The 26492-nt window shown below is 19.8% G+C and overlaps 8 protein-coding genes across 8 annotated transcripts; 5 read left to right on the forward strand and 3 right to left on the reverse strand.

Moving 5' to 3' along the window:
- Positions 1 to 3225: 3225 nt before the first annotated feature.
- Positions 3226 to 6540, forward strand: SRAE_2000449000 (Protein phosphatase 1 regulatory subunit 37; the record flags this gene model as incomplete). Its single annotated transcript, XM_024643367.1, has 4 exons — positions 3226 to 3502; positions 3751 to 4004; positions 4062 to 5087; positions 5194 to 6540. The coding sequence occupies 4 exons, from the start codon at positions 3226 to 3228 to the stop codon at positions 6538 to 6540; spliced, it is 2904 nt and encodes a 967-aa protein (XP_024509043.1).
- Positions 6541 to 9573: 3033 nt separating this feature from the next.
- Positions 9574 to 10536, forward strand: SRAE_2000449100 (7TM GPCR, serpentine receptor class t (Srt) family-containing protein; the record flags this gene model as incomplete). The annotated part of the gene is made up of 4 exons (XM_024643368.1): positions 9574 to 9881; positions 9921 to 10387; positions 10435 to 10476; positions 10517 to 10536. The coding sequence occupies 4 exons, from the start codon at positions 9574 to 9576 to the stop codon at positions 10534 to 10536; spliced, it is 837 nt and encodes a 278-aa protein (XP_024509044.1).
- Positions 10537 to 10732: 196 nt separating this feature from the next.
- On the reverse strand, positions 10733 to 11778 carry SRAE_2000449200 (Two pore domain potassium channel family and Two pore domain potassium channel domain-containing protein; the record flags this gene model as incomplete). The annotated part of the gene is made up of 3 exons (XM_024643369.1): positions 10733 to 11183; positions 11232 to 11638; positions 11680 to 11778. The coding sequence occupies 3 exons, from the start codon at positions 11776 to 11778 to the stop codon at positions 10733 to 10735; spliced, it is 957 nt and encodes a 318-aa protein (XP_024509045.1).
- Positions 11779 to 12557: 779 nt separating this feature from the next.
- On the forward strand, positions 12558 to 13672 carry SRAE_2000449300 (Two pore domain potassium channel domain-containing protein; the record flags this gene model as incomplete). Its single annotated transcript, XM_024643370.1, has 3 exons — positions 12558 to 12650; positions 12696 to 13162; positions 13207 to 13672. The coding sequence occupies 3 exons, from the start codon at positions 12558 to 12560 to the stop codon at positions 13670 to 13672; spliced, it is 1026 nt and encodes a 341-aa protein (XP_024509046.1).
- A 2095-nt stretch (positions 13673 to 15767) lies between these two features.
- On the forward strand, positions 15768 to 16997 carry SRAE_2000449400 (Two pore domain potassium channel family and Two pore domain potassium channel domain-containing protein; the record flags this gene model as incomplete). Its single annotated transcript, XM_024643371.1, has 4 exons — positions 15768 to 15863; positions 15929 to 16218; positions 16272 to 16448; positions 16496 to 16997. The coding sequence occupies 4 exons, from the start codon at positions 15768 to 15770 to the stop codon at positions 16995 to 16997; spliced, it is 1065 nt and encodes a 354-aa protein (XP_024509047.1).
- A 110-nt stretch (positions 16998 to 17107) lies between these two features.
- On the reverse strand, positions 17108 to 17983 carry SRAE_2000449500 (Band 7 protein family and Stomatin family-containing protein; the record flags this gene model as incomplete). The annotated part of the gene is made up of 1 exon (XM_024643372.1): positions 17108 to 17983. The coding sequence occupies one exon, from the start codon at positions 17981 to 17983 to the stop codon at positions 17108 to 17110; it is 876 nt and encodes a 291-aa protein (XP_024509048.1).
- A 782-nt stretch (positions 17984 to 18765) lies between these two features.
- Positions 18766 to 19682, reverse strand: SRAE_2000449600 (Band 7 protein family and Stomatin family-containing protein; the record flags this gene model as incomplete). Its single annotated transcript, XM_024643373.1, has 3 exons — positions 18766 to 19254; positions 19308 to 19609; positions 19652 to 19682. 3 exons carry the CDS (start codon positions 19680 to 19682, stop codon positions 18766 to 18768), a joined length of 822 nt encoding a protein of 273 aa, XP_024509049.1.
- A 1577-nt stretch (positions 19683 to 21259) lies between these two features.
- Positions 21260 to 25930, forward strand: SRAE_2000449700 (Transient receptor potential cation channel subfamily M member 1; the record flags this gene model as incomplete). The annotated part of the gene is made up of 1 exon (XM_024643375.1): positions 21260 to 25930. One exon carries the CDS (start codon positions 21260 to 21262, stop codon positions 25928 to 25930), a length of 4671 nt encoding a protein of 1556 aa, XP_024509050.1.
- Between the last annotated feature and the right edge of the window lie 562 nt (positions 25931 to 26492).

The following is a 26492-nucleotide window of genomic DNA, read 5'->3' on the forward strand; positions in this document are numbered from 1 at the left end:
GAAATAATTATACATTTTAAATTATTCTTTTCTATTAATATAATTATTAACAATATCGTACTTTTATTGTCTTCAATAATATTTTATTTTAAACAAAGATTTACATTTCTTATTTTATATATAATATCAAATTACATTTATCTTTTTCGGAGCTATTCAAGTAGTATTTATAATTATAAAAGGTTGACGTCAATATATATATATATATATTCATTGTTTTTATTATATATTTAAAGACAAAAAATAAAAAAAAAAAAATAAAAAAGTTATTGATATAATTATTTTAAAATTATTTAAGAACATTGTTATAAGTAATATATAAAGTAATTATTTTTTTTTTGTCTTAAAATATTTGAATAAATAAAAAGTCTGATAAATGCTTTTTAACAGTCATAATAATATTTATATAATAATAGTAATTATATTGTTATATCGATTAAAACTCCCAAATATCGTTGTCTGGTACCCCTACATATGCACTCTTACATATATAGTTGTATATTTATTAATGTAGCCTTCTTTAAAGACTATTTATCAGATCTTTGATGTTTTAATATTATTCCTACATGATGGTGGACAACACTGAGACAAAAACGTAGAAGGACATTGCTTATAAATATATATATATATATTATACTTCAGGATAAATATTTTATGCCACTCTTAGTAAAGTTATTTTAATTATTATATACCGTTATATAAATATATATATATATAAATTTTTTTTTATCATATATAATAATTTATAAAACTAAATATATATAATTTTTTTCTTTTTGATTATATATATTGAGGAATTAAATTAACTTTGCATGTTAAAAAAATTTTTTCCTTTTTAGTAGTTTTTTTTTTTTTGTCAAAATATATATATATATATATATATATAAAATAAAATAAAATAAAATATATAATATTATATAATGAATAACAATTATTATCTTTTTCATGCAATAGTTAATCGTATAAAAAAATTTTTAACATAAAAAGTATTAAGATAACTTATTTTCTTTTATTGTTTTTATAATAACTATGTTTGGTGAATTTTTAAAATAACATTATATTTAACATATAGAAATATTATATATCTTTGTCAATTTTTCTTTTTTACTAAATATTTATTTATCTGATAAAATGTAAATTTTAGCTGTACTATGTAAAATTTTTATATATCTTAGGAAATACACATGGTAGTATAGATATTTTAAGATAATTTTTTTTTTTTTTTATTACATACATACATAAAATATTTTTTAACGTATTTTATTTTATAGCTTTTAATACAAAAAAGAAAGAAGAAAAAAAAATTTATTTATTTATTATTTTATAGATTTTTTAAAGATATTTGTTATATGTCATTTGTTATAATAGATAATTTGTTAGTAAGGTAAAAATAAGACTATTTATATTTATTTAAATAATTCAATTCTTAACTATCATATTTACCATTTTTCTCTGTTAACCATTTACTTTGTAGATCAATGAATGTTTTAGTTATTCCTAGTAACAAAGGGCCAGACAAATTCAGGTACTATCTTTAACTGCCATTCGTAGAGTACACAACCATCAATTGGGTATATGTACAACTTACATAGGCAAGTATTAACGATTTGCGTGCACACATCTTTGTTAAGATTTTTATTCCTAAACAAATTTAACAGTTTTTTTTTTTTTATATATATATATTTATTATATATATATATAATTTATGTGGCATTGCGACTAAATAACTTTTCCGTAATATATTATTTATTTTGTAAGTATAGAATAATGTTTAATATAATAAATTCTTTTGATAAATAATAGTACAATTAAATCATTTTTTTTTTATTTCAAAATTGTCATCAATTCTATATTTTGTAATTCTAAAATATTTTTATTAATATAAAAAAAAAATAAATATATATATATATATATATATATTTATATAAAAATTATAATCTATTTATTAATAAATTTTATTTTTAAAAATTATTTATAATTTATCAGTATATTTTAAAGATTGTTGTTTAATCTTTTCTTACAATTGCCTTTCATTTATCAAATAAAATTTAGATTTTGAAGTTTGCTGATCTTCAGTATTAATTAACATTTATTCATTTTTCAAGAATATTGATAATAAGATCATACTTTATATATCAATATTTATTATTAAATATATATATTATACAAAAATATTATTATTATTTGTAGTTTAATAGTCATCAATAATTTAATATTTCACATAGAATATTTTGGCCAAATATTTTCTCTATGTAAAACTGTTTTAAAATTTAATAATATCAATGTATGAGAAATTAAATAACCAAAAATACAAAGTTATATCTATTAATAAATTAAATATTTCTAAATGTATAATATAAGAGCCATTTTATTTATAAAATATACATTTATTGTAACTGTTTGGTTAAATAAAAAATTCACCACACAGAAAGACTTTTTATTTATATCCAAAAGGTGAATGAAAAACGAATATTTGAAGCGTTGCAGTAACTATTTAAGTGACTTTCTATTGTATATTTGAAGTTGGTATAAATAATTGAATATCATTCTACTCTTAACTACATATTTACCTTAATTTACAAATATACTACAATCCTTAAAATAGTCGATAAATTATATTTTCTTGTATTATTCATTATAAAACAAAGTAGCTTTTTATTATTAATATTTATAATAAATATATCTTAATTATTTTAGTGACAAGATTTTATATATATATATATAATTTTTTTTTTATCTTTTAATGATTTATAATTATCCACGTAAATTTTTATTTTAACATTTATCTATTTATATAATTGGCTTTTAAACACATGATGGTTTATGTATGTTATAATTAAAGAATTTTCTTTAAAAATTTATTAATTATAGAATGAAAATATATTTTTATAATATAATAGTATCCATTACCAAATAAAAATGTAAAAGTTTCTTTAAAATATTTTGTTATCATTACCTTATCTATATTTTTATGATTTTGTTTTCATTATATATTTATAAAAGTTAACTAACCATTATTTAATTATGTATATCTATATAAAAATTTTTTTTTTTACCTTTTTAATGAATACTTTGATTTCTCTATATTTTTTTTCTTTTTTTTAAGATTTCCCCTTCTAGTCACATGCTCAGCTAAGGTGCATGTTATTGAGTCATTTTATTAAAGACCTTGAAGGAAGAAAGTAATAATCATATAAAATATATTAAAAGAAAAAAAAAGGTAGTATGAAATTATTCACAAGTTTTCAAGGTATTTTAAAAGTTTATGAAGCAGCTACTTCTGGGACAACTGTACCGCCTCAACCACCTATCTCATCAATACCCAATCATATTCCATCACAGTTATTTTCTCAAACAAGTAATAACATTTCTGATTCTTCATCCTCAGGTTCAACAACCTCAAAAAGTGATAGTAATATAAATTTACCTACAACTACTGTAGCTGTAGCATCTGAAGCAGATAATGAGGTTATTGAAAAAATGTTAAAAAAAAATAAAAATGGCAAGTTAAAAAGTATAATTATGTATTAATTTGTGAAGATTTTTTTGGAAGAAATGTATATATATATGATTTAATAAAAAAAAAAAATGAGAGTTTAAAAAAAAATATATACATATATATGAAGGCAAATACTATTTTTACAACTACCTCAATAATATTTAATATTATATAGTAAAACATTAATATATTTTTTTTTATTCTCTAACATTTTAACCACAAGTTATGATTTATCTTTTTTTTATTTTCAGATATTTTGACAACTGGGGAAGAAATGAATGTGGATAATAAAATAGTACCAATTACAAAATGTTCACATAATAGAAGAGTACATTTTCCACCAGACGAAAAAGGTGTTGTTACTTTTGTTCATAATCCAATAGTTTCTCCATTTCTAAATAATGATTTTTTAAATTGTAATCCAAAAATTCTTTATGAAAAGTACAAAAACACGTGTAAATCAATGGGACTTGAACCATTATCATATATAGTAAAACAAATTGAAGTATGTTTTTTAAAATAATTTATATAAAAAAAAATTTTTTATAATTTTTTTTTTAAGTCATTTTATCCTGGTATAGGAAAAAAACAAGATTGTTTATCTTTTGACAAAAGAGAAATAAGTGCTCAACATTTAGATGCTATAGAAGAAATATTGAAAGCAACAAGTTTTGTTGTTATTGACTTAGAATATTGTTTTATTGATGATAATGTTGCTGAGATACTTGGAGAACTAATTAAATTTTATAATCCAGTAGAAAGGTTGAATCTCTCTTTTAATAACAAAATATCATCAAATGGTTGGTATAGTATTTGTAGTGCCATTCCATATTGTGATGAATTAAATTATTTAAATCTCCGTTATACCTCAATTACAAATGACAATAGTTTTTCAATGTTTGCATGGGCAATGAAAATGAGTCAATCAATTACGTGTTTACATTTAGAAAATGTTAATTTGACAGGATTATATATAAAAGAATTAGTTCATGCATTAACATATAATAATGTTTTAAAAGAACTATATCTTGGTGATAATAATTTAAATAGTAAAGATGGTGAAGCATTATATACACTTATTTCAAGAAATGATACTATTGAATTATTAGATTTAAGGAATAATTTACTTTGTGATGAAGGATTAAAATATATAGGTGATGCACTTAAAACAAGTTGGGCTATTCATCATTCACAACTTTGTGGTTTAGTTGTATGGAATAATAAAATTACGGGACAAAGTATGACTTATTTAGCAGGAGCACTTAATGGTTATGGAAAATTAGAAACATTAAATATTGGTTGTAATGATATAAGAGATGCTGGTATTTTTGATTTAAAACCAGCATTACAAAATCCATTATGTAGTATAAAAAGACTTGGATTACAAGATACTAAATTAGATAATCAATCAGTTATATTTTTAGCTGAATGTTTAACTGTTAACAAAAATTTAGTTCGACTAGATATAAGAAGTAATCCAAAATTAAGTTTAGCTGGATTTATTGCCTTACATTCAGCAATGAAAACAAATACAACAATTACTGTTTTAAATATTGATAAAAGTTGTAGTGTAGCAAATTCTGAAAAGGTTAGTTTTTAATTGATATTGTTAATACATATATATATATATTATAATATATGTTTTATTTTTTTATTTGTGTTTGTATTGATATTTTTATTAAATTTTACTATAGGTCCAAGAACTACAGGATACATTTGATGAATGTTTTAAAGAATTAGAAAAATGTTGTGATAGAAATAGGAGATTATTATTAGATAAAGAAAAAATACCATTAAATAATGAATTAAATTCAGAGACTGATGATAACGAAGATGAAGATGGTTGGATATCATATGATAATATTAATTTAGATGATAAAAAACATAATTATGTATTTCATGATAAAGTTCAAAAATCGGAATTTAATAATAATGATACATTAACACTTGGTGAATCATTAAAATTATTAATGTCAGGAAATGTTCCTTCTAAAATATTTAATAAACAATCTTCAAATGAAGAAAATTTAAAAGATTCAGGTTTTTCTGATATGCCAACATCACTAGCAACAATTTTTCGTCCACCCGGTTTAGTTCATGCTGAATCAGATTGTTCAGTTAATGTTATGAGAAAAAGACATAATTCAAGTGGAGCTGTTAATAGAGTGGGGAGATCTTCAACCAAAAAACGCAATGTTTTAAAAGTTATACGATCCTCTTCATTAACATGTGAGGAGCATATTAGTGATATAAAAGAACGGGTAATAAAAATGGAAGGATCATTACATGATATAAATAAAAGTGCACAAGAATCAAAAATTGATAAATCAGAACATGATAATCCAACAGTTGTAAAAGAAGTTATACATTCCGGGTTATCGCATAATTTATCAGCATCACTTCCCTCTCTTAATATTCCACCACCAAAACAAAAAGTTCCGGTTAAAAGAATTAGAAGATTTAGTGTATCACCAGCATCAAGTTTTACTAATTTAGCTCCATGTACAAAAGATAATGTTGTAGGAAATCAAAATAAAGAATCAAATAAACAAATATCTATTCAAACTAAAAATCGTTTTATGGTTCAAAGTGTTCCAAATCTTAGTACATTAGATGAAGATTGTGAAAAAAAATGTTTTCAAAATAATTCAGCTCCTGTAACACCAGAACGTAAATTATATGATGACATGACAACTATAAAAAGTACATGTCCTTTTGAAACAATAAAAGAAGAAGATAAAAAAATTGTTACTGATGTAGTAAATGATTTGGTAACGTTTTGTGTTTATGATACAACGAAAAAAGAACAGAAAATTGACACTGTAAATAAAAATATAATATGTCATAAAGTTAATAGTCAATTAAAAGAAACTGAATTGGAAAGAGAGACAAATGTTGTGGAAGTTGTTGATATTTTAGTTAATACTGTAGTTGAGCTTGATAGAGCAGAAACAAAAAAAACAACAGCAAGAAGTAGATTAACAATTAATAGTATTTCAAGTCATCCAATATATTCTTTAGTCAGATTATCGTCAAAATAATATATTCAATATAAATATCATTTTTTTTTGACAATATAACTTAATATGTATTATTTCCTTTTTATTTCATTATAATTTTTTATATAATGTATTATTTGTGTTTACAAGTTATTTAATCAGTTATTAAGATGCCTATTAAAGGATGTATATAATAAAACTAATTAAATAATTGTTTGTATCATTTAAACAAGAAAATAATATGAATAGGAGAATTAATAAATTAAACATATTTCTAAAAGTATAATCATTAATTTCATTGAAATAATTCAAATAATATAATATCAATTTAATAGTATAATAACTATATAGGAAGTAATTATTTTCATAAAAAATCGACAATTTTAAATAAATAAAAAATATTTACAAATTGTAATCCCGGTAGGGATTTATGAGAAGCTTCATTAGAGACTCTAATAAGAATAATTCTTTAAATATACGTTAACTGTAGTTAAGTATTTATTTATTATAAACGGTGTTATAAATATATGTAAATAATTAAGAGTAAATGATAGGATTCTCTATGTTTTATATGGTCTGATGCATCAGACATCATTATCCAATGACAAAATTAAATAATTATATTTTTTTTAACTTTAATTATCTTATCAAATATTACCAAAAGAATATACAAGATATTTTATGTATAAACAAAAAAAAACTTTTTATTGTTAAAGTTTGTTTTAAAATAATCTTAAAATTTACACATAAATACAATTATACAAAAAAATTTTATTTTTTATAATTCTTTATCATTAAAAAAAATTAAATATCAATTTCCTGAGTATTATTCAGTTTTCAATAAAAATATATAATTTAATTTCTATTTATTTTTAATGTATTAATTTTTAATGATAATATCTTTTAAATATTTGAAGAAAAAAAAAATCTTTTTAAACACAAAAACAGAATCACTATGAATCATTTATACATTAAAAATATTTTTTTTTTTGAAAAATCTCAAAATTAATATGTGTATAAAAATAATTTTTTTTTATAGTGCTTTTAATTATTTAAATTACTAGTATAATAATAAGAAATATAATTTTTCATAAGTTCATTAAATTAATAAGTTTTTGAAAAATAAAATTTATACTGAGAAAAAGTTAGCAACATTTCTGAAAACTAAGGTAATTAAAATCAAAGATTACAAATTGTGGAAAAGTTTTTCACAAGCAACATACTAGGATTTTACAATGAAATTTGAATTAATCTGTAAGAAAAAAAAGTTAATATTATTTTATAAAAAGTTTATTAAATATATAAAATGATAAAGTAAAAGTTTAAATAATGATAAAAACCATCAGTAAAAGGGAATATCATACACAGTTATCTAAAAATCATTTTAAAAGTAATTCTTTGAAAAAAGTTTGATTTTTAAATTTTACTTCAAACAAAAAACATTTGATACGATAGTTAACAAAGTGCAAATAAAGTTAAAAATTTTAACCACCTTTTGAATTAAGATTCATGTTAAGATATAATCTATGAATAATTTTTAAAAATATTTTTCAAAAATATGAAAGTGAAAGTTTATGAATTTAGGAATCAAATTAATTTATTGTACTGGGGTAAATAAATACCTATTAAATTTTTTTTAATATACATTTTAAATTTCTTATTATTTGTCATTTTTAAACAATTTAAAAAAAATTAAACTTATTTTAAAGACATATTATGACATTGAAATGAAATTAAAATTTTATAAACCAGGTACAAAACTATATTTTATCACATATTTTTTGAAATGATATAATTTATCTAAATGTCATTATTTTAAAACTTTAAAAGTGTAGATAAAAAGATATATTAAATCACATAATTTTTTTTATTTCAAAAGTTTTTTATGAATTGAAAAATAATCCTTTGATAACTTGTAGAAACATGTTTCTAATTTGAAAAAAAAAATTTCAAATATTGCCGATAGAAAAAAAAGCGGAAAGGTACAAACAAAATATACTTAACATCTATTTTACTGTATTCAATAGAAGGGTAAATAATAAAAGAATTGATTATTTATACATCTTCTTAAGATGTAAAACTTTATTGTTCTCTTGAAATTTAAATTGAAAAAAATATAAAGCTAACAAGAAAAAAATAGTTTTTCTAAAACAGAAAAGTATTAAAAAATATTGTAAAAAAATATATTATTATGATAAAGTATAGAAACATAAATTGCCAACAGCATAAAAAACTAAATTTAATTGTATTAGCTGCGTGAATGAAAAAAATATGTTTTGAAAACTGAAAAACTAAATTTAGAAATTGCTTTTTATAATCTTTTTTTTTCTGAAAATTACTAATACTTCTTATATTCATAAAATCTTTTAAATAACCAAAAATCAAAATATTAAAATCTTTTGAAATATATTCTTTTATTGTAAATAAAAAAATGTTTTTAAAACCATTTGTTTACATTGTAATTTTTAAAAATAATAAAGATACTATGATGTCATTGTAATATTAATAATCTGGAAAACACCACAAATATAATTTTTTTTATTTATAAAAAGATTTGGTGAGAGTGGGGTTCGAACCCACGCCTCTTAACGAGATTGGAACTTAAGTCCAACGCCTTAGACCAACTCGGCCATCTCACCATATAAGGCGAAATTTCTATTTAAAAAAAAATATTTTAATAAATAGAATAAATAAATCATAAATAATAAATTTAAACAAAACATTATTTAGAAAAAAAAAATGAATCATATTCTCAATAATAATTTCTTTTAATTTTATTTTTTCCACTTCCTTTGTATAGAAATTAAAAATAGATATTATAAAAGATTGTTAATATTTAATTATATATTTTATTTAAAATATAATCTTTGTTTATAAGTTATAATTTTTTTTTATTTACTTACAATAGATTAAAATTGAAATATCAATAACTAAGATTAATTAAAGGATGTAATATACATTTGCAATTTTTTTTTCCTTTATTAATAAAGTAACTTAAAAAATAATTTTTTCAATTTATTTGTTAATATTTTAAATAAATCATTTACACATTTTAATAAATATATTATTTTAAATATGGTTATATTTTTGCCAACAAAATATACATATGAAACATATTACAATTGTGATTTCTATTCATATGATGAATGGGAACTAGAAAGAAAACCTTCTGTTGGAATTGGTTTATTATACATTATTCCTGGAACAATTTTTATTCTTTTATATATTCCTATTATTATAGTAATGTTTGATAAAGAATTTACAAAATATAGTTGTTATAAAATAATGGTTTATTTGAGTATTATTGATTTAATTACTTTATCACTTAATAGTTTATTAACAGGATCATTTTCAATTCTTGGAAGTGTATTTTGCCAAAACAGGTTAATTTTTATTAATAAATAATAAATTATTATTTTTAGATTATTAATGTTTATAACTGGACAGGTAGCTTTATTTGGATGGTTTGCAGGTTGTATTACTGTGGTTGTTCTTGCATTAAATCGTTGTCTTGATTTAGTAAATGAAAATCTTGCTCATAAATTATTTAATGGTAAAAAAGTTTTCTTATGGCTTATTGGAACAACAATATATGCTTTATGTTGTTCATTATTAACATCAAAAGCAAGTTTTACCCCAAAATTATATGCATGGTTTTTTGATCCATATTTTGGAGTAAATGTTGAAGGTAAAATTGTAAAAGTTAACTATTCAAATTGGATTCATACAATTAATAATATTTTTGAAATGATTTTTTTGGGTACATTATATACGATACTTTGTATAGTTATATATTTAAAATATAATATTAAAAAAAATGTTACTATAAATAAGTTTCAAAAATCATTATTTATTCAATCAGGATTAGTTTGCCTGGGAAATTTTATAGGTAAAAAAAAAAGTATTTTGAATTTTGTTGATTATATTTTATTTTAGCCTCAACAATTTATGTTTATATGCAATTTTATATTGTTGATGGTGAGATTGTCATACTAGGACAGGTTATGTGGATTTTTAGTCATGGTTCTGGTTCAATAATTTATATAATTTTTAATAAAAATATAAGAAAAAAAATGGTAAAAAAATATTTGTTTTTTTTTTCAAAAAAAGATAGAAAAACCAAAAATTATTACAATTTCAATGATAAATAAATGCACTGTCAATAGTAATCAAAAGAATAGTATTGCATTTTAAGAAAAAAAAAATTTATTTTTTTTAAATATAAAATATATTTTTAAAAATTTTGTTTTGTATTTCTATAATCAGATAATAAATATAAATTTCTTTTTTCAACATCTTTTACAATATATTTAAGCCATTTTTCTTTGAAAAGTTTATTTTCTTTAAATTTTTTAGTAATATAATATGGGAGGTCATGGCGAATGTATTGTTCAACTGTATTAACATAAAGTGAAAAAAATGCTATACCAATAAATATTAATGGTACTTCTACTAGTAAAAATCTTATTGAATTATCAGGTTCATAACTTCCTAAACCAATTTTTGATACAGAATCATAAAAAAATAAGAAATGATCACCAATTGTTATATTTTTATTAATCAAGGCAAGTTCAAATATATGATTTAGGATGCTACTTAAACCAACAACAATAAGAATAACTATTGCCATAATTATACGAGATAACTTTTTAGAAACACCATTATCACGATTTTTTTGATTATTACTAAAATAATAATTAATAAATAATAATAATAATAATATTATAACTAACCTCATTATACTTTCATAAAGTTCAATATAAAAAGAAATAAAAATTGGTATAGTTATAATACCAAAAATAAAAAAAAATATATGTCCACCATAATTATGTGGATAGACAGTTCCATACCCAATACGTGATAATATTGAAAATGTAAAAACAGCTGATTTTGACATGTCAAATTTGTATATTTTTTTTGATTCATATTGTCTATGGCATGTATCAATATTATTAAATAATGATGTAATAGTTTTGTACAAATCATCTTTAATTTTATCATTAATCATATTGTCATGTAATATAATTCTTTTTTTATTTAAAAATTCATTATTTAATTTTTCAATAACTTCTTTTTTTGTTACTGAACACCGATTAATGTAATCTTCATAAACCTTAGCTGCATCATCTTTTTCAATATACTAAAAAAATAGATATATATATATTTATCATATTAACCTACATAAAATAATATTGTTCCAAAAATTAAAGCAGCTATAACAATAATAAAATAAACATATAATCTTATTTTATATGATGTCACTTTAACAGTTTCTTCCATGAAGATATTTTATTACTAAAAAATGATACATATATTTAATTTAAAAATATTTAAAGTTATTAAATACTTTTTTTTTTAATTTTAATTTTTACAATTTTTGATCGTAGAATGAATATTTTTAAATATAGGCATTACTAAATGTTTAAATTACAAAGATTAAATAAAGATCAATTTGCTGCATTATTAGTAATTTGCTACACAAATTTATAACTAATAATACTACAATTATATTCATTTAATTGGATATATATATATTTCATAAAATATAATTAAGTAAAAGTAATACTAAACACTACACTTAATAATATAACATAATATATTATATAAATGATCATATATTTTTATTAAAATTATTCACATGGTTGCTTCCTATTATAAAAAAAAACATTGTTTTCAATTTATATCAATTTTGGTTAAAGATATTGTCAATCTTAATTATATAGGTATTAATATATAAATTATGTTACACTTAAAGTTTTATTATTAAATAATCAGCAGGAGGGTTTCTAATAATATTATTTCTAAAATTATTTATATCATTTAATAAAAATTCGACCTTGTTTTTAAAGTATATTATAAAAGCAAACAAAATTAGTATAATAAAATTTTTATATTTTTATAAGAAATATAACATTTTTATTTAAAAATGATTAACTTTATTTTATATTGATTATAGACATATAAATTTTGTAAAAAAAAAATATAATAATAAATTTATATTTATATACATATATATATATATATATATTATTTTTTTTTTAAATTTTTTAAAGAAAGTTATGGAAAATATTGAAAAGAAAACTCAAATTAGATTGTATATTTATATTATTATAATATTTTTATATTTTGGATATGGAGTTATTTTTTTTTATGTATGTAAATTTTATTATATATATATTTATACTTTTTTTTTATAGTATCTTGAACATTCTGCTAGTATTCAAAGACAGGAAGAATATAATGAAAGATGTAAATTTATAAGTATAAAATCATTATCAGATATCAATAAAGATCTTGATAGTATGATGAAAGAAGATATAGAACAAGTTTCATCTAATTTTACAATAAATTCAATTTTTTATAAAAAAATTTTAAAAAATATTGATGAAATAGATCAATGTCATTTATTTAATAGTGGTGTTAATGTTAAAGAAGTTGATATTTTTAATGCAATTTCTTTTATATATGGAATAACAATAACATTAGGTTCTGGTGATGTTTATGCTATTACAAATGAAGGAAAAATATTTTTTATAGTATTTTCAATATCATTAATACCATTTGTAATTGCATTTTATACTGATTTTATAGAAGGTGTTCTTTCATCTATGGTATATAAATTAAACTTTATTATATTATATGTAAAAAATAAATTTTCTAAAAGGTAATTTTTAAAAGATGAAAAAAATATATTAAATTTTTTTTTAGAAAAATGAATGAGTCAATTTATCAAAATGAACTATTTAAAATGAATAAGAAACCGTTACAGTATTATGTACTTTTTTTAATAAGTTTAATTTCAATATTTGTTATATGTACAGGAAATCATTATTATCAATCATATCTTTCACAAACAAATGATACAGTAATACAATCTTTGACTTACATCATTGAAAATTTTGCTTTAATAGGCCTTGGTTATAATGTTCCTAAAAGTACTGTAAAATATTTAACAAGAGAATTGCCTTTAATGCTTATTGGTATTTTCTTGTTTTCTTTATATATTAATATGGCAATAAATTTTATTCGACATTTAATTCCAAAAAAATTAAATAATTATAGAAATAAAAATTTACAAAATAATGATAAATTTGATTTTATAAAATATCTTATTTATAAACATGAAGAAGAAATAATTCAAATACCTCCAAAAGAAACAATACATTTTTATTAATAAAATTATAAATATAAAATTTTTTTTTAATTTGATTATTATTATAACCCTAGAAAAATAAAAATTATTAAAATTATATTTCTTTTCAAATGTTTTTTATCTTTTATTTTTAAAATAATATACCTTTTTTATACATTATAAATTAACTTTTTTTTTTATTATTTGTATGAAATTTATATAAGAAATACATCATTCTTTGTAGTAAAAAAAAAGTTCATTTAAAACAAGAAATAATTTATTATATGTTAAAGTAGTTACGTAAACATCTATATTAGGCAACCTTTATTATAAATACTAATTTTTTAATTTATCTAATAATATAAGTACAAATAATAAAAAAATTTTAATTATTGTAATTTATAAATTAAAAAAAAATAGAATCTGTTAAACAAAATTAATTTACATTTTTTTGTTATAAATTTATTTTAATATTATTTAAAAAAATATATCATACTTGGAACATATTAGTATTTATACTCTTAAGCATGTTAAAAATTATAAAACGTAAAAAAAAAATATTAATACAATATATATTTTATAGATAAATAAATTGAAATAACAATGATTGTTAATTATAATATTTATTAACAAAAAAAAATATATATTTTATATTACTGAAATTTCAAAAAACATATACCAATACATTATTACATATTACGAAATAAAAAATCTAATTTATTAAAATTTTTATTATATCATATTTTTAAAATATATCCATTGAAAAACTATATGAAAATTTATTTCTTTAAACTAAAAAAAACAAATAATTATTTTAAATCATTTTGATACATAAAGCTGTATTAAAACAAACAAATGTTTATAAAAAAAATATATCCCTAATATGTTTGTATATTTACAAAAAAAAAAAATATATCTTTCTAAAACGTGAATGTTTGTTATATGATTTATAGAAGTTAAAATTGACACAATATAAGTTTTAAATTATAAAAATCATTTTTAAATTGAAAAAAAGTATTTCTTTTTAGAATGTCATTTTTTTTCTTACAATTTTATTCTTGATTTAAACAAAAAAAATAATGTGAATCTTTTATAAAAAAATATTGCTATTTTAATAATTCTATATTTTTTTAATATAAATTTAAATTAAATTATTTTATTTCAAATATCTATTTGTTTAATAATACTATTTATAAATATAAATATAAAAATTTTTATTCTTGTCTTTTTTTTAATTAAATTATCTATCTTTTTTAAGAATAAAATTTATGAATCTTAATATTAATATTTTAATCTTTATTTGTACTATAAATTAATCATCTTAATTATTTTTTCATTTTGTACTTTAAAAAAATATATTTCTATTTGACATCAGGAAATTTTATTTATATGATAATAATAAAAAAAAAAGACCAAAATGAGATCAAAAATTTTGCTGCATTTTTGTATTATTTTGCTGGTAATATTTTCTATTATTTGCTACACATTAACGACACACTTTATATAACTATAATATGGCGTCATTTTTAATTCACATATAAGTGATTTTTAACATAAATAGTTAAATGACAAAGTAGAGTATACAAAAATTTTACAACAAAAGTTAATCTTTAACATTTTATATATAGTAATCATTTACCAAAAATAAATTATGAGTTCTAAAATTGTTTAAAATAGTTTTTTAAACTACTTTTTATTATTTAAATTTGAAAGTCAAAAATTCAAAGACTAAAATATAATAACTATCTTACATATTACCTTTTTTTTTGTAGTTATTTAAATTAAATGATTTTTATGATTTTTGATATAAAATATTTTTAATTATTTCAGCAAGAAGAAGACATAATGCAGCAAAAAGAAGATTTATGATCAAATTTTGATCTTATTAAATTACTAGTTATACATTAAAATATCCATTTTTAATTCGAGGAATGTATTAAAAGATATTAAAAAAATATATATATATATATATAGGACATTGTTAATAATTTTTATAAGGCGTGGAGTAAATTTTAGCTTATAACTGTAAACAGGGAAGGTTTAATAATATAATATATAAATAGTCAGTTTTATATTTCTTGAAACTTACTTTTTTAAAGTTTATTCATTAATATACATTAACAAGAAGTATTGTTAAATGGAAGAACAAAAAAATAAAACTGTACAAATTAGATTTGTTACTTATATTATTATAATAGCTATGTATCTTAGCTTAGGAGTTTATTGTGTTTATGTAAGTATTAATTATAAAATTTTAATTAATTAACTTATTATTTTTATTAATTTTTTTTTTTCTAGACATTTGAAAGAGATGCTAGTATAAATAGGAAAGCTATATATGAAAATAGATGTAAAGATATTAAAAATGAATCTATTCATAATATTGATATATATGTTAAAAATATTACAAAAAGTTTATCATCAAAATCATTTAATAAAGAAATAAATGATTTAGATTTAATGAAAAATCTTGTTGAAATTATTGAAAATATTGATAATTGTCATAGAAATTTTAATATTTCTGATGTTAAAGAAGTAAATATTTGGAACGCAATGTCACTTATCTATACACTTAGCACAACATTAGGGTAAGAATATTAAATAATTATAATATTTATATTAATATATTTTAATTTTTTAGTTATGGTGATATTTATCCTTTAACTGATAATGGAAAGATATTTGAAATATTTTTTACTTTAATTGCTATACCATTAGTTATTGCATTTTATGTTGATCTTTCAGAAGCATATATATGTTGTGTTATTAAATTATATTATAAAACAAAACTTAATCTTCAAAAAAAAATATTAAGAAGGTAAAATATTAATTTTTATAAAAAAAAATAATAAATATTTATTATAGAAAAATTACTGATGCTATTAAAGAAAAAAAATTAGAAAAAGGTAAAGCTAAACAAATGCCAAAAGTTTATGTATCAGTTGGAAGTTTAATAATCATATTAATAGTTTGTACTGCAAATCATTTATATCAAGCATCATTAGTTGGAAAAGATGATGATATTATTTATTCAATAACATATGTTTATGAAAATTTTGGTCTTATTGGACTTGGATATAATGTTCCTGTAGATACATATTTATATATTACAAGAGAATTACCATTAATGTTTATAGGAATTTGTTTATATGGACAATATATTAATATAATGGTAAATACAATTCGTAATGTTATACCACAAACAATTAGAAAATATCGTTCAGAAATTGATAAAAATTCAAAAAATCATACATTATTAGGTTATTTAATTTATGAACAAGAAGAAAAACGTATGGGTGTTCTTGCTGATTATAGATCTGAAGGTAACAAAAAGCCAGAAATTTTTTTACCGGTAACAGTAAATTGAACTAAATAAAAATATTATAATAATTAATTGTTTTGTTGTTAGAAAATAATAAAATGGAAAAAAAAATTATTAAATGGTAAAAAATTTTATTAATTCATATCTATAATATCTTAATTAGATTTTGTATTATTAAAACTTTTAAATAAATAATTCATTAAATCTATTGGTAAAGGAAATATAATTGTTGTACTATTTTTTTTTCCAATATTATGTAATGTTTGAAGATATTTTAAGTACATTGTACTTGAATTTTTTGATACAATATCAGCAGCCTCCTTTAAACCTCTTGAAGCTTCCCTCTCACCATTTGTAGCAATAATTTTTGCATTAGCCAATTTTATTGTTTTACCTTCAATAGCCATTACATTTTGACTATTTTGTGGTATAAAAATATCTTTTAACTCAAATTTATTAATTTTAATACCCCAATTTATAGTAGTATCATTAAGAATTTTTTGAAGATATTGTGAAATAGATTCTTTAAATTCTACCAATTCTGATAAATTTTTTCCTCCAGAAATATTTCTTAAAACAGTTTGTGATAATAATTTTGTTGATTCTTCATAATTTTCAACATTATTTATTGCTTTTAAAGTGTTTATTACTTGATAATATACAACAGCATCAATATTAACAGTAACTGAATCTTTTGATAAAATTTCTTGTAATGGAATAACAAAAGTATTTAATCGTAAATCTAGAACAATACATTTTTCAATAAATGGATTTACAAAAAATAATCCTGGACCTTTTTCACCACTACAAATTGTACCAAGACGAAAAAATATTCCTCGTTCATATTCTTTGATAATTTTAAAACATCCAAATATAGATATAGGAAATGTTATAATTAATAAAATAATTGATAAAAAATTGATAATTTTAGAACAAAATGATTGTTCTGAAATTTCAATACTATTATAATTTTTAAGTTGTCTTATGTTATAACTATCTTTAATATCAATATTTTTTAAATAATTATTCATTTCATAATAATTAAATTTGAAATTAGTTATAAATAATAATATTTATTTTAAATTTTATCTTATATATAATTTTTAAAAAATAGTTAGATAAAAAAAGTATTTATATACTTTATATTAATATACTTTTAAGTCTTAATAACTATAATATATATATATATAACGTAACAGAGATTAATAAAAATATATTTTTTTTTTCAAAATTATATACTTATAAGAATGATGAAACATTAAAAAATGTAAATATTTTACATTCATTGATGTTTTTTTTTAAGTTAAAAAAATTGATAAAAATATAAAAATGTTTTAAAGGTTTTTTTTATATATAATAACATTAAATTAATAATTAATGTCATCTTTTTTTTTTCTTATTATTATTAAAAATGGGTATAATTTAAAAAGAAAAATTAATGTTTTTATGTTATGAAAATTTTCTTTTTTTTTTTTTGTAAAAAAAATATACCTTTAATATATTATATTAGATGTGCAAAAAACTATTTACAATATTATTAGACAACTATATATTATTATACTTTATTTTATTCTTATTTTTTTATATTTATATATGTATAAAATATTGTTGTTGTATTTTAAATGATATATTTATTACATAAACATGTACTATAAATAAATTTATATGTTCTTTTAAAATAAAACCATTTAGTTACATAATAGTCAATCTAACAGATATATATATTAAAGAAGCATTTATTAAAATATAAAATAATATCAAATTCATATATGAATTAAAAATAAATATATTTGGTATATTAGATGGTATACTTTTATGCTAAATTTTTTATAGAAGATAAAAATTCAACAGGAAATGGAAAAATGATAGTTGTTGAGTTATCCTGACCAATATGACTTAATGTTTGAAGATATCTTAATTGAATTGCATTTTTATTTTCTGAAATAATATCTGCTGCCTCTTTTAATGCTTTTGATGCTTCTTTTTCACCATCTGCTGCTATTATTCTTGCTTTTGCCTCTCTTGTTGCTTCACCTTCTGCTGCCATTGCTCTTTGAAGACTTTCAGGTATACAAACATCTTTAAGTTCAACTCTTTGTACCTGTACACCCCAATGTTCTGTAGCATCATCTAATATTACTTGAAGTTGTTGAGATATATTTTCTTTATATGATAATAATTCTGATAATGTTTTAGTACCTGTAATATTTCTTAAAACTGTTTGAGCTAATAATTGTGTTGAATTTTTATAATCTTCAATATTAGTAACAGCTTTAATTGAATCACAAACACGAAAATAAACCTATAAATTAAAAAAAAAAACCAATAAAAAAATAATTATTATAATTAATTTACAACAGCATCAACAGAAACTGTAACAGAATCTTTACTTAAAATTTCTTGTTGAGGAACTATAAATGATAAAACTCTTAAATCCATAATAATATAATTATCAATAAGTGGATTAATAAAAATTAATCCTGGTCCTTTTTCAGAATTTTGTAAAATTCTTCCAAGACGAAAGACAATAGCTCGTTCATATTCATTAATTGTTCTGAAACAAAACCATACTGAAAGTGGAAATGTAATAATTATCAATGAATGTGCCAATACAATAATAATTTCAGATAAAATTCCAGGATTAGAATTATTAAAATCTATTTTATTAATATTAATTTTTATATTAAATATAAACTTACTATTATTTTTTGTATTAAAATTATTAACCATAACTAAACTAATAAATTTTTAAATTAAAAACTTTTCTATCTAACCAATAACAATATAAAAATGATTTTTTTTAACTAGTATCAAATGTATAATTTACGTTTTTATTTTGTGAACTATAGTGTTGCAAAAATTTATAAATTAGTATATATTTTTTTATTCATATATAAATGATATTATCTTTAAATATGTTTACCTTTTTCAATACATTCTCTTCATACATTTTTACAGGTATTTGAAACTTTTTATTGAGTAATATTTTTAAAATGTACAATTTTATTGTTTGATAAAAAAAAATTTTATACACTTATACTTAAAAAATAAAGTTAATAAACATTGGATAAATTGATATTTATAAAATAAATAAATTATTTGTTATGTTAATAAAAATAAATTAGCAGTTTAAATCATTCAAAAAAAATTTTTTTACATATATTATATATTTTTGGAGATTCAAAAATTTGCGATTGTACAAATAGAAAAGTATTTTTTACAATACTTTTTTTATTCAAAAATTATTAAATTTTGGAAATGTAAATATAATATTTCAATTGATATATTTTAAAAATAGTTAAACATTTAAAATACAAGGTGCGATTTATGGGTGTATTCTAATAAAGTTAAATTTTGTTTGATATATATAATAAAAAAATTTTAGTTATAACATTATGAAAGATATTACTTAATAAGCAATTAAAAACTTATTATAGGTTATAAATCTATTCATTATATTTTGAAACTTTTAAATGTTATATTTCTTTAAACATAAAAAATAATTTTTAATTTTGTTAATAAAGTATTATTTGTTAAAAGAAAACTGGAAATAGTATATAATTCTAAGTTTCATATTTGTATATAACTTGTACTTTTTCAAATGATATATTTTCATTACTAAGAAAATCTGTTTAGTAAATATTGTTTATTGTTACCAAAAAAAATGTCAATATATAGTTTTTTTTTTTATTTAATCTTCTTTTTTTTAAAGTTCAACTTAATATATACATATGTTAACATAATTAAAGTAAGTTATTTAAATATAACATATGTATATATTAAATTTAATAAAAACATTCAATAAACAAGCTAAATATTTTGTATTGTATTTTTATATTTTAATGCTGATTTTATTTTTAACTTATATTTTAAATTATTTTTTAGAGAATTATTTTACTATCATAAAATTATCTTTTAAATTTGTAAAACCAAAAAAAAAATTTAATTACTTATAAAAAATCCGCTTAAAAATAGAAAACAATTAGTTTTAATTTTTATTTAAATTATCTATATATACATATTTTTTTTTATTAAATATACATATATATACATAATTTAGCTTGAAACAAAGTAAAATTATTTTAAAAACTTGCTATAATAAGAAAGAAATTTTTTTGTTGTTAATAATATGTCGTTATTCATTTATCAAAATACTAATATATTCATATTATTATAACAAAATTTTCACTTTAAGCATAATATTTTTTTTCATCATTTCATTAGAAAAAGTAATTTATTTTTATTATATATTTTAGTAATTATTTTAAAACATATGACTATTATTATTATTATTATTCTGTCTAAAAATGAATTTTAATCAAATTTCAGTAAAAAATAGTCCAGCAACAGACAATGATAAAAGAAAGATCAGAAAACATCGTCATTTTCATTTACATGGAGTTAATGCACCACCTGTTAATGTTTCTATTCATCATTGGAAAGATATGGTAAAGATGTCACTTCAGTCAATGACTATAAATAGTTATTTAAATGAAGGAAATATTATGAGAAAAGAAAGTACTAGTGATACTGATGATGAATATATTGTTGCTATTGATAAATTATTTGACAAAAGAGAATGTAATAAATATATTAAAACATTAAAAGAATCTCAACGTTGTGGATGTGGAAGATTAGAAAATGAACATTCTTTTGAAGCAATAAAAAATGGAAAAAGATTAAATTCAGAGACAGACATTGAAAAAACTGAAGAAAATTGGAATAAAAATTATATTAAAGGATCATGTCGATGGTCAATTAAAAATCATACAAAATTACTTCCAACAGATGCTTATGGAACAATTGAATTTCAGGGTGGACCAAGACCAATAAAATCACAATATATAAGATTATCATTTGACTCTGATTGTGCTTCAATAATACATTTATTAGAAAATATTTGGCAAATTCCACCACCAAAATTAGTTATATCAATACATGGAGGTACAAATAATTTTAATCTACAACCAAAATTAGCCCGTATATTTAGAAATGGCTTAATAAAATCGGCTAGTACAACTGGAGCGTGGATTATAACATCTGGTTGTGATGATGGTGTAACAAAACATGTTGCTGCTGCTATTGAAAATTGTCAAAATTCAAATAGAAATAAAACAAAAATAATATCAATTGGCATTGCACCATGGGGATTATTAAAAAGAAGAGAAGATTTTATTGGAAAAGATCATACTGTTTTGTATAGAAAAACTGGAAATAATATGAAAAGTCGTTTTATCACTTTAAATAATAGACATAGTTACTTTTTGTTGACTGACAATGGTACAGTTGGAAAATGGGGTTCAGAAATAATATTACGAAGAAGATTAGAAACATATATTAAAGAGAGGCAAACAATTGCTAATAAAGGTAAAACAATTCCAGTTGTTTGTGTTATATTAGAAGGTGGAACATTTTCAATTAGAACTGCACTTCAATATGTTACAACAATACCAAAGACACCTGTTGTTGTTTGTGATGGTTCAGGTAGAGCATCAGATATGTTATCATTTACTCATCATTATATTCAAGAAGATGGACAATTACCTGAAATATTAAAAAAACAACTATTATCATTAATAGAATCAGTTTTTCAATTAAATCAAATTGAGGCTGAACATTTATTAAAAGATTTATTAGCATGTGCATCACAAAAAGAAATGTTAACAATATTTAGAAGTGGTGGTGAACATAAAAATGATTTTGATCATGCTATATTAACTGCATTATTAAAAGGGTATGATTTAACACCAACTGAACAATTATCACTTGCATTATCATGGAATAGGGTAGACATTGCTCGATCTGATATTTTTCATCCAAACATTGAATGGAAAATGGAAGATTTACATAATATTATGATAGAAGCATTGATTTATGATCGTGTTGATTTTGTTCGCCTATTGTTAGAGAATGGTGTTGATATGCAAAAATTTTTAACAATTGGAAGATTAGAAGAATTATATAATTCTGATAAAGGACCTACAAATACATTATACTATATTGTAAGGGATGTAACTAAAATAAATCATAATTATCGTTATAAATTAACACATATTGGTTTAGCAATGGAAAAATTAATTGGAAATGGTTTTAAAAGTTATTATAGTAGTGATGAATTTAGAAAAAAATATTGTGAATATAAAATTTCTACCAAAAAAAGAGTTGATGAAATTAATAAAATTGATAATAATTCACCAAATCGTCGATTATCAAATTTTTTTCCATTTAATACATCTACCCAAGAACAAAATGATGATAATTCATGGAAAAAAAGAATGAAGTCAGCCTTTAATGATTCACCAAATAAAAAACCAAAAACTGTTGTTATAAATTTAGAAGAAAATACATTACCAAAATCATTTAAAGATAATTTAAAAAATAATAATAATTATTCATCTGATTGTAATTTAAGATTTCGTTATCCATTTAATGAATTACTTGTTTGGGCTGTTTTAACAAAACGACATGAAATGGCACGTTGTATGTGGGAACATGGTGAAGAATCTATGGCAAAAGCATTAATTGCCTGTGCATTAAATAGAAATTTAGCCAAAGAAGCCAGAGAAGATTATCTTGATGTTGAGATTAGTGATGATTTAAAAAAGAATGCTGAAGAATTTAAACATTTAGCATTAGATCTTTTAGATTGTTGTTATCGTCAGGATGATGATAAAACTTTACATTTATTAACTTATGAATTAAAATATTGGGGTAATGAGACAAATATCTCATTAGCAGTAATGGGAAATAATAAACAATTTTTAGCTCATCCATGTTGTCAAATGTTATTAGCTGACTTATGGCATGGTGGTATGAGAATTAGAAGTAATTCAAATTTAAAAGTTATCATGGGAATTTTATTTTTTCCAAGTATTTTTGCATTAGAATATAAAACAAAAGAAGAATTAATGTTACAACCTCAGACAGCTGCTGAACATGAAAATGAGGTATATGATAGTTCTTCTTCTGAAGATGATACTGATACTAGTGATTCTGATAATAGTTCCAGTTCTGATGATGATAGTGAATCATATCAACATGGAAGTAAAAGTTTTTTTGGATCTAATCAATCATTACATTTTTCATCTATCTTACCAAGTAGATTACGTCGTTCTAAAAAAGAAAGTAAACAACAAAGAAGGCAATCAATAGATTCAGGTACTTCAAATGTTATTACAAAACGAACAAATAAAAAACGAACAATATCATTGTCAAATGATAATGTTAATAATAATCATCAAGTTACAGAGAATATTGATATAAAATCAACACAAACAAAAAAAGAAATACTTGATCCAACATTATTAATAAATAATACAAAAAATAAAAGTAATAATTTTAAAAAATCTCAAGAATATCAATCTAATATTGAAAATAAACAAAAAGAAAGTGTTGCAAAACCAATTGTTAAAGTAAAACCAAAAAAAATTAAGGCTAAAAGAAAGTTATATGAATTTATATCAGCACCTATCACTACATTTTGGACATGGTTTTTAAGTTATGTTGCCTTTTTAATGGCTAATATTTATGTTCTTCTTATAAAAACTGAAAATGAAGTTCGACCTTTAGAATATATTCTTTTTGTTTATGTTGTTGTATTTGGTTTAGAAGAAATTAGAAAATTATTTATGTCTGAACCAACAAAAATAAAAAAAAAGTTAACTTTCTTTTTTTCTGATACATGGAATTGGATTACAACATTAGCAGTTACACTATATATTATTGGTTTTATATTAAGAGCAGCTTCTGAAACAACAACACAAGATGGTCGTGTTATCTTAGCAATTGATTCAACAATATGGATTCTAAAAATATTAGATTATCTAACAATTCATCCAAAATTTGGTATTTATATAACAATGGTATTAAAAATGGTTATAGCAATGTCATATCATATTGCATTACTTTTTATATCATTATTAGCATTTGGTTTACCAAGACAAAGTATTTTTTATCCTAATGAAAATTGGTCATGGGTTTTAGTTAGAAATATTTTTTATAAACCATATTTTATGTTATATGGTGAAGTATATGCTGGTGAAATTGATTTATGTACAGATGAGGGAACTAATTGTGTTCCAGGAAATTTTGTTCCCCCAATTTTAATGACAATTTTTTTATTAATAGCAAATTTGTTACTTATTAGTATGCTTATGGCAACATTTAATAATATATTTAACGAAGTTAGTTGCTTGGCTAAACAATATTGGCTTTTTCAAAGATATCATCAAGTTATGAAATATGAAAGTTCCCCAGTCGTACCACCACCATTTACAATTATTTATCATATTTATTGGATAGGGAAATATATATGGTATAGAAATACTTTTAATATTAGAAAATTTGCCCAAAAAATAGGTATTGTTAATGTAAAAAATTTTAAAAAAGAACATATTTTTGATAATACATTAAAATTATTTTTAAGTTTATCTCAAGTTGAAAAAATACATGATTTTGAGGAAGAGTGCATGGAAGCATTAACATTACAACAAGAAGATAATTTTAAATGTTCAACTGATACAAGAATTAAAAATACTTCTGAAAATACAGAAACTATATTATCACGAGTAAGTGATGTTGTTAGAAGTGAAGGTACATTAAAAGAGGCAGTTTCACTAATAGAAACAAGATTAAATACTATTGAAGTTAAAGAAAATGAATTAATGGAACATTTACGTCATATATCAGAAGTCTTACCACAATTATTTCCAAAACATGAAAAAATTTCAAGATCATCATATAATGTTGATCAAATAACAGATTATTTACCTAGTATATCAGATCATGGAAAAGATTATCAAGATTCTCGTATAAGAGATTCAATTAGAAGAAAACTTGGTACAACAGATTATACCTCAATTACAGATTCAATTGTTGTTAAAAATTTAACAGGAGAATTAAAAGAAGGAACTCATTTTGAGGATATTTTTACTGAGGATGATAAAGATGAGGATGATTATGATGTTGAATCAAATTAAACTTGTTAAGAAAGTTTTAAATAAATTATGCAATAACAAAATACTTTTTTTTTTGTGTGAATTTGTTACAAATGTTAAATAAAATTATGCCAATTATAAATTTAATTCTATAAAAATTTAATTTTTAAATCTTTTTTTATTTATTATAAGATTTTCTATTAAATAAATTATAAATAAATTTTTTTTAAATATATTATTCAAATTTAAACATAAATAACATAATAAATATTTATTGATGATATAAAAAATGACAAATTTATTTTTGCTTCATTTTTTTGTTTGAAAAATGTGGGAAATTATAATTATACTTTTTTTAGATAATTAAATATAATAAATAATTTTTCATTAATAAAATAAAACATGAATACAAAACATTATGTATAATAAAATATTATTTTTTATGGTTAAATTAAATTTATTATAAAATTCTTATTGATATGACTATTAATCTAATAATCTTGAAATTAGAATGATAAATCTATTTTATTATTATATAAACTTTTTTATATTAAAAATAATTTATCAAAATACATCAATGAATATTTAATTTTACATTTGATTT

The sequence above is a fragment of the Strongyloides ratti genome, assembly GCF_001040885.1.
Source record: "Strongyloides ratti genome assembly S_ratti_ED321, chromosome : 2".
NCBI classification, from domain to species: Eukaryota; Metazoa; Nematoda; class Chromadorea; order Rhabditida; family Strongyloididae; genus Strongyloides; species Strongyloides ratti.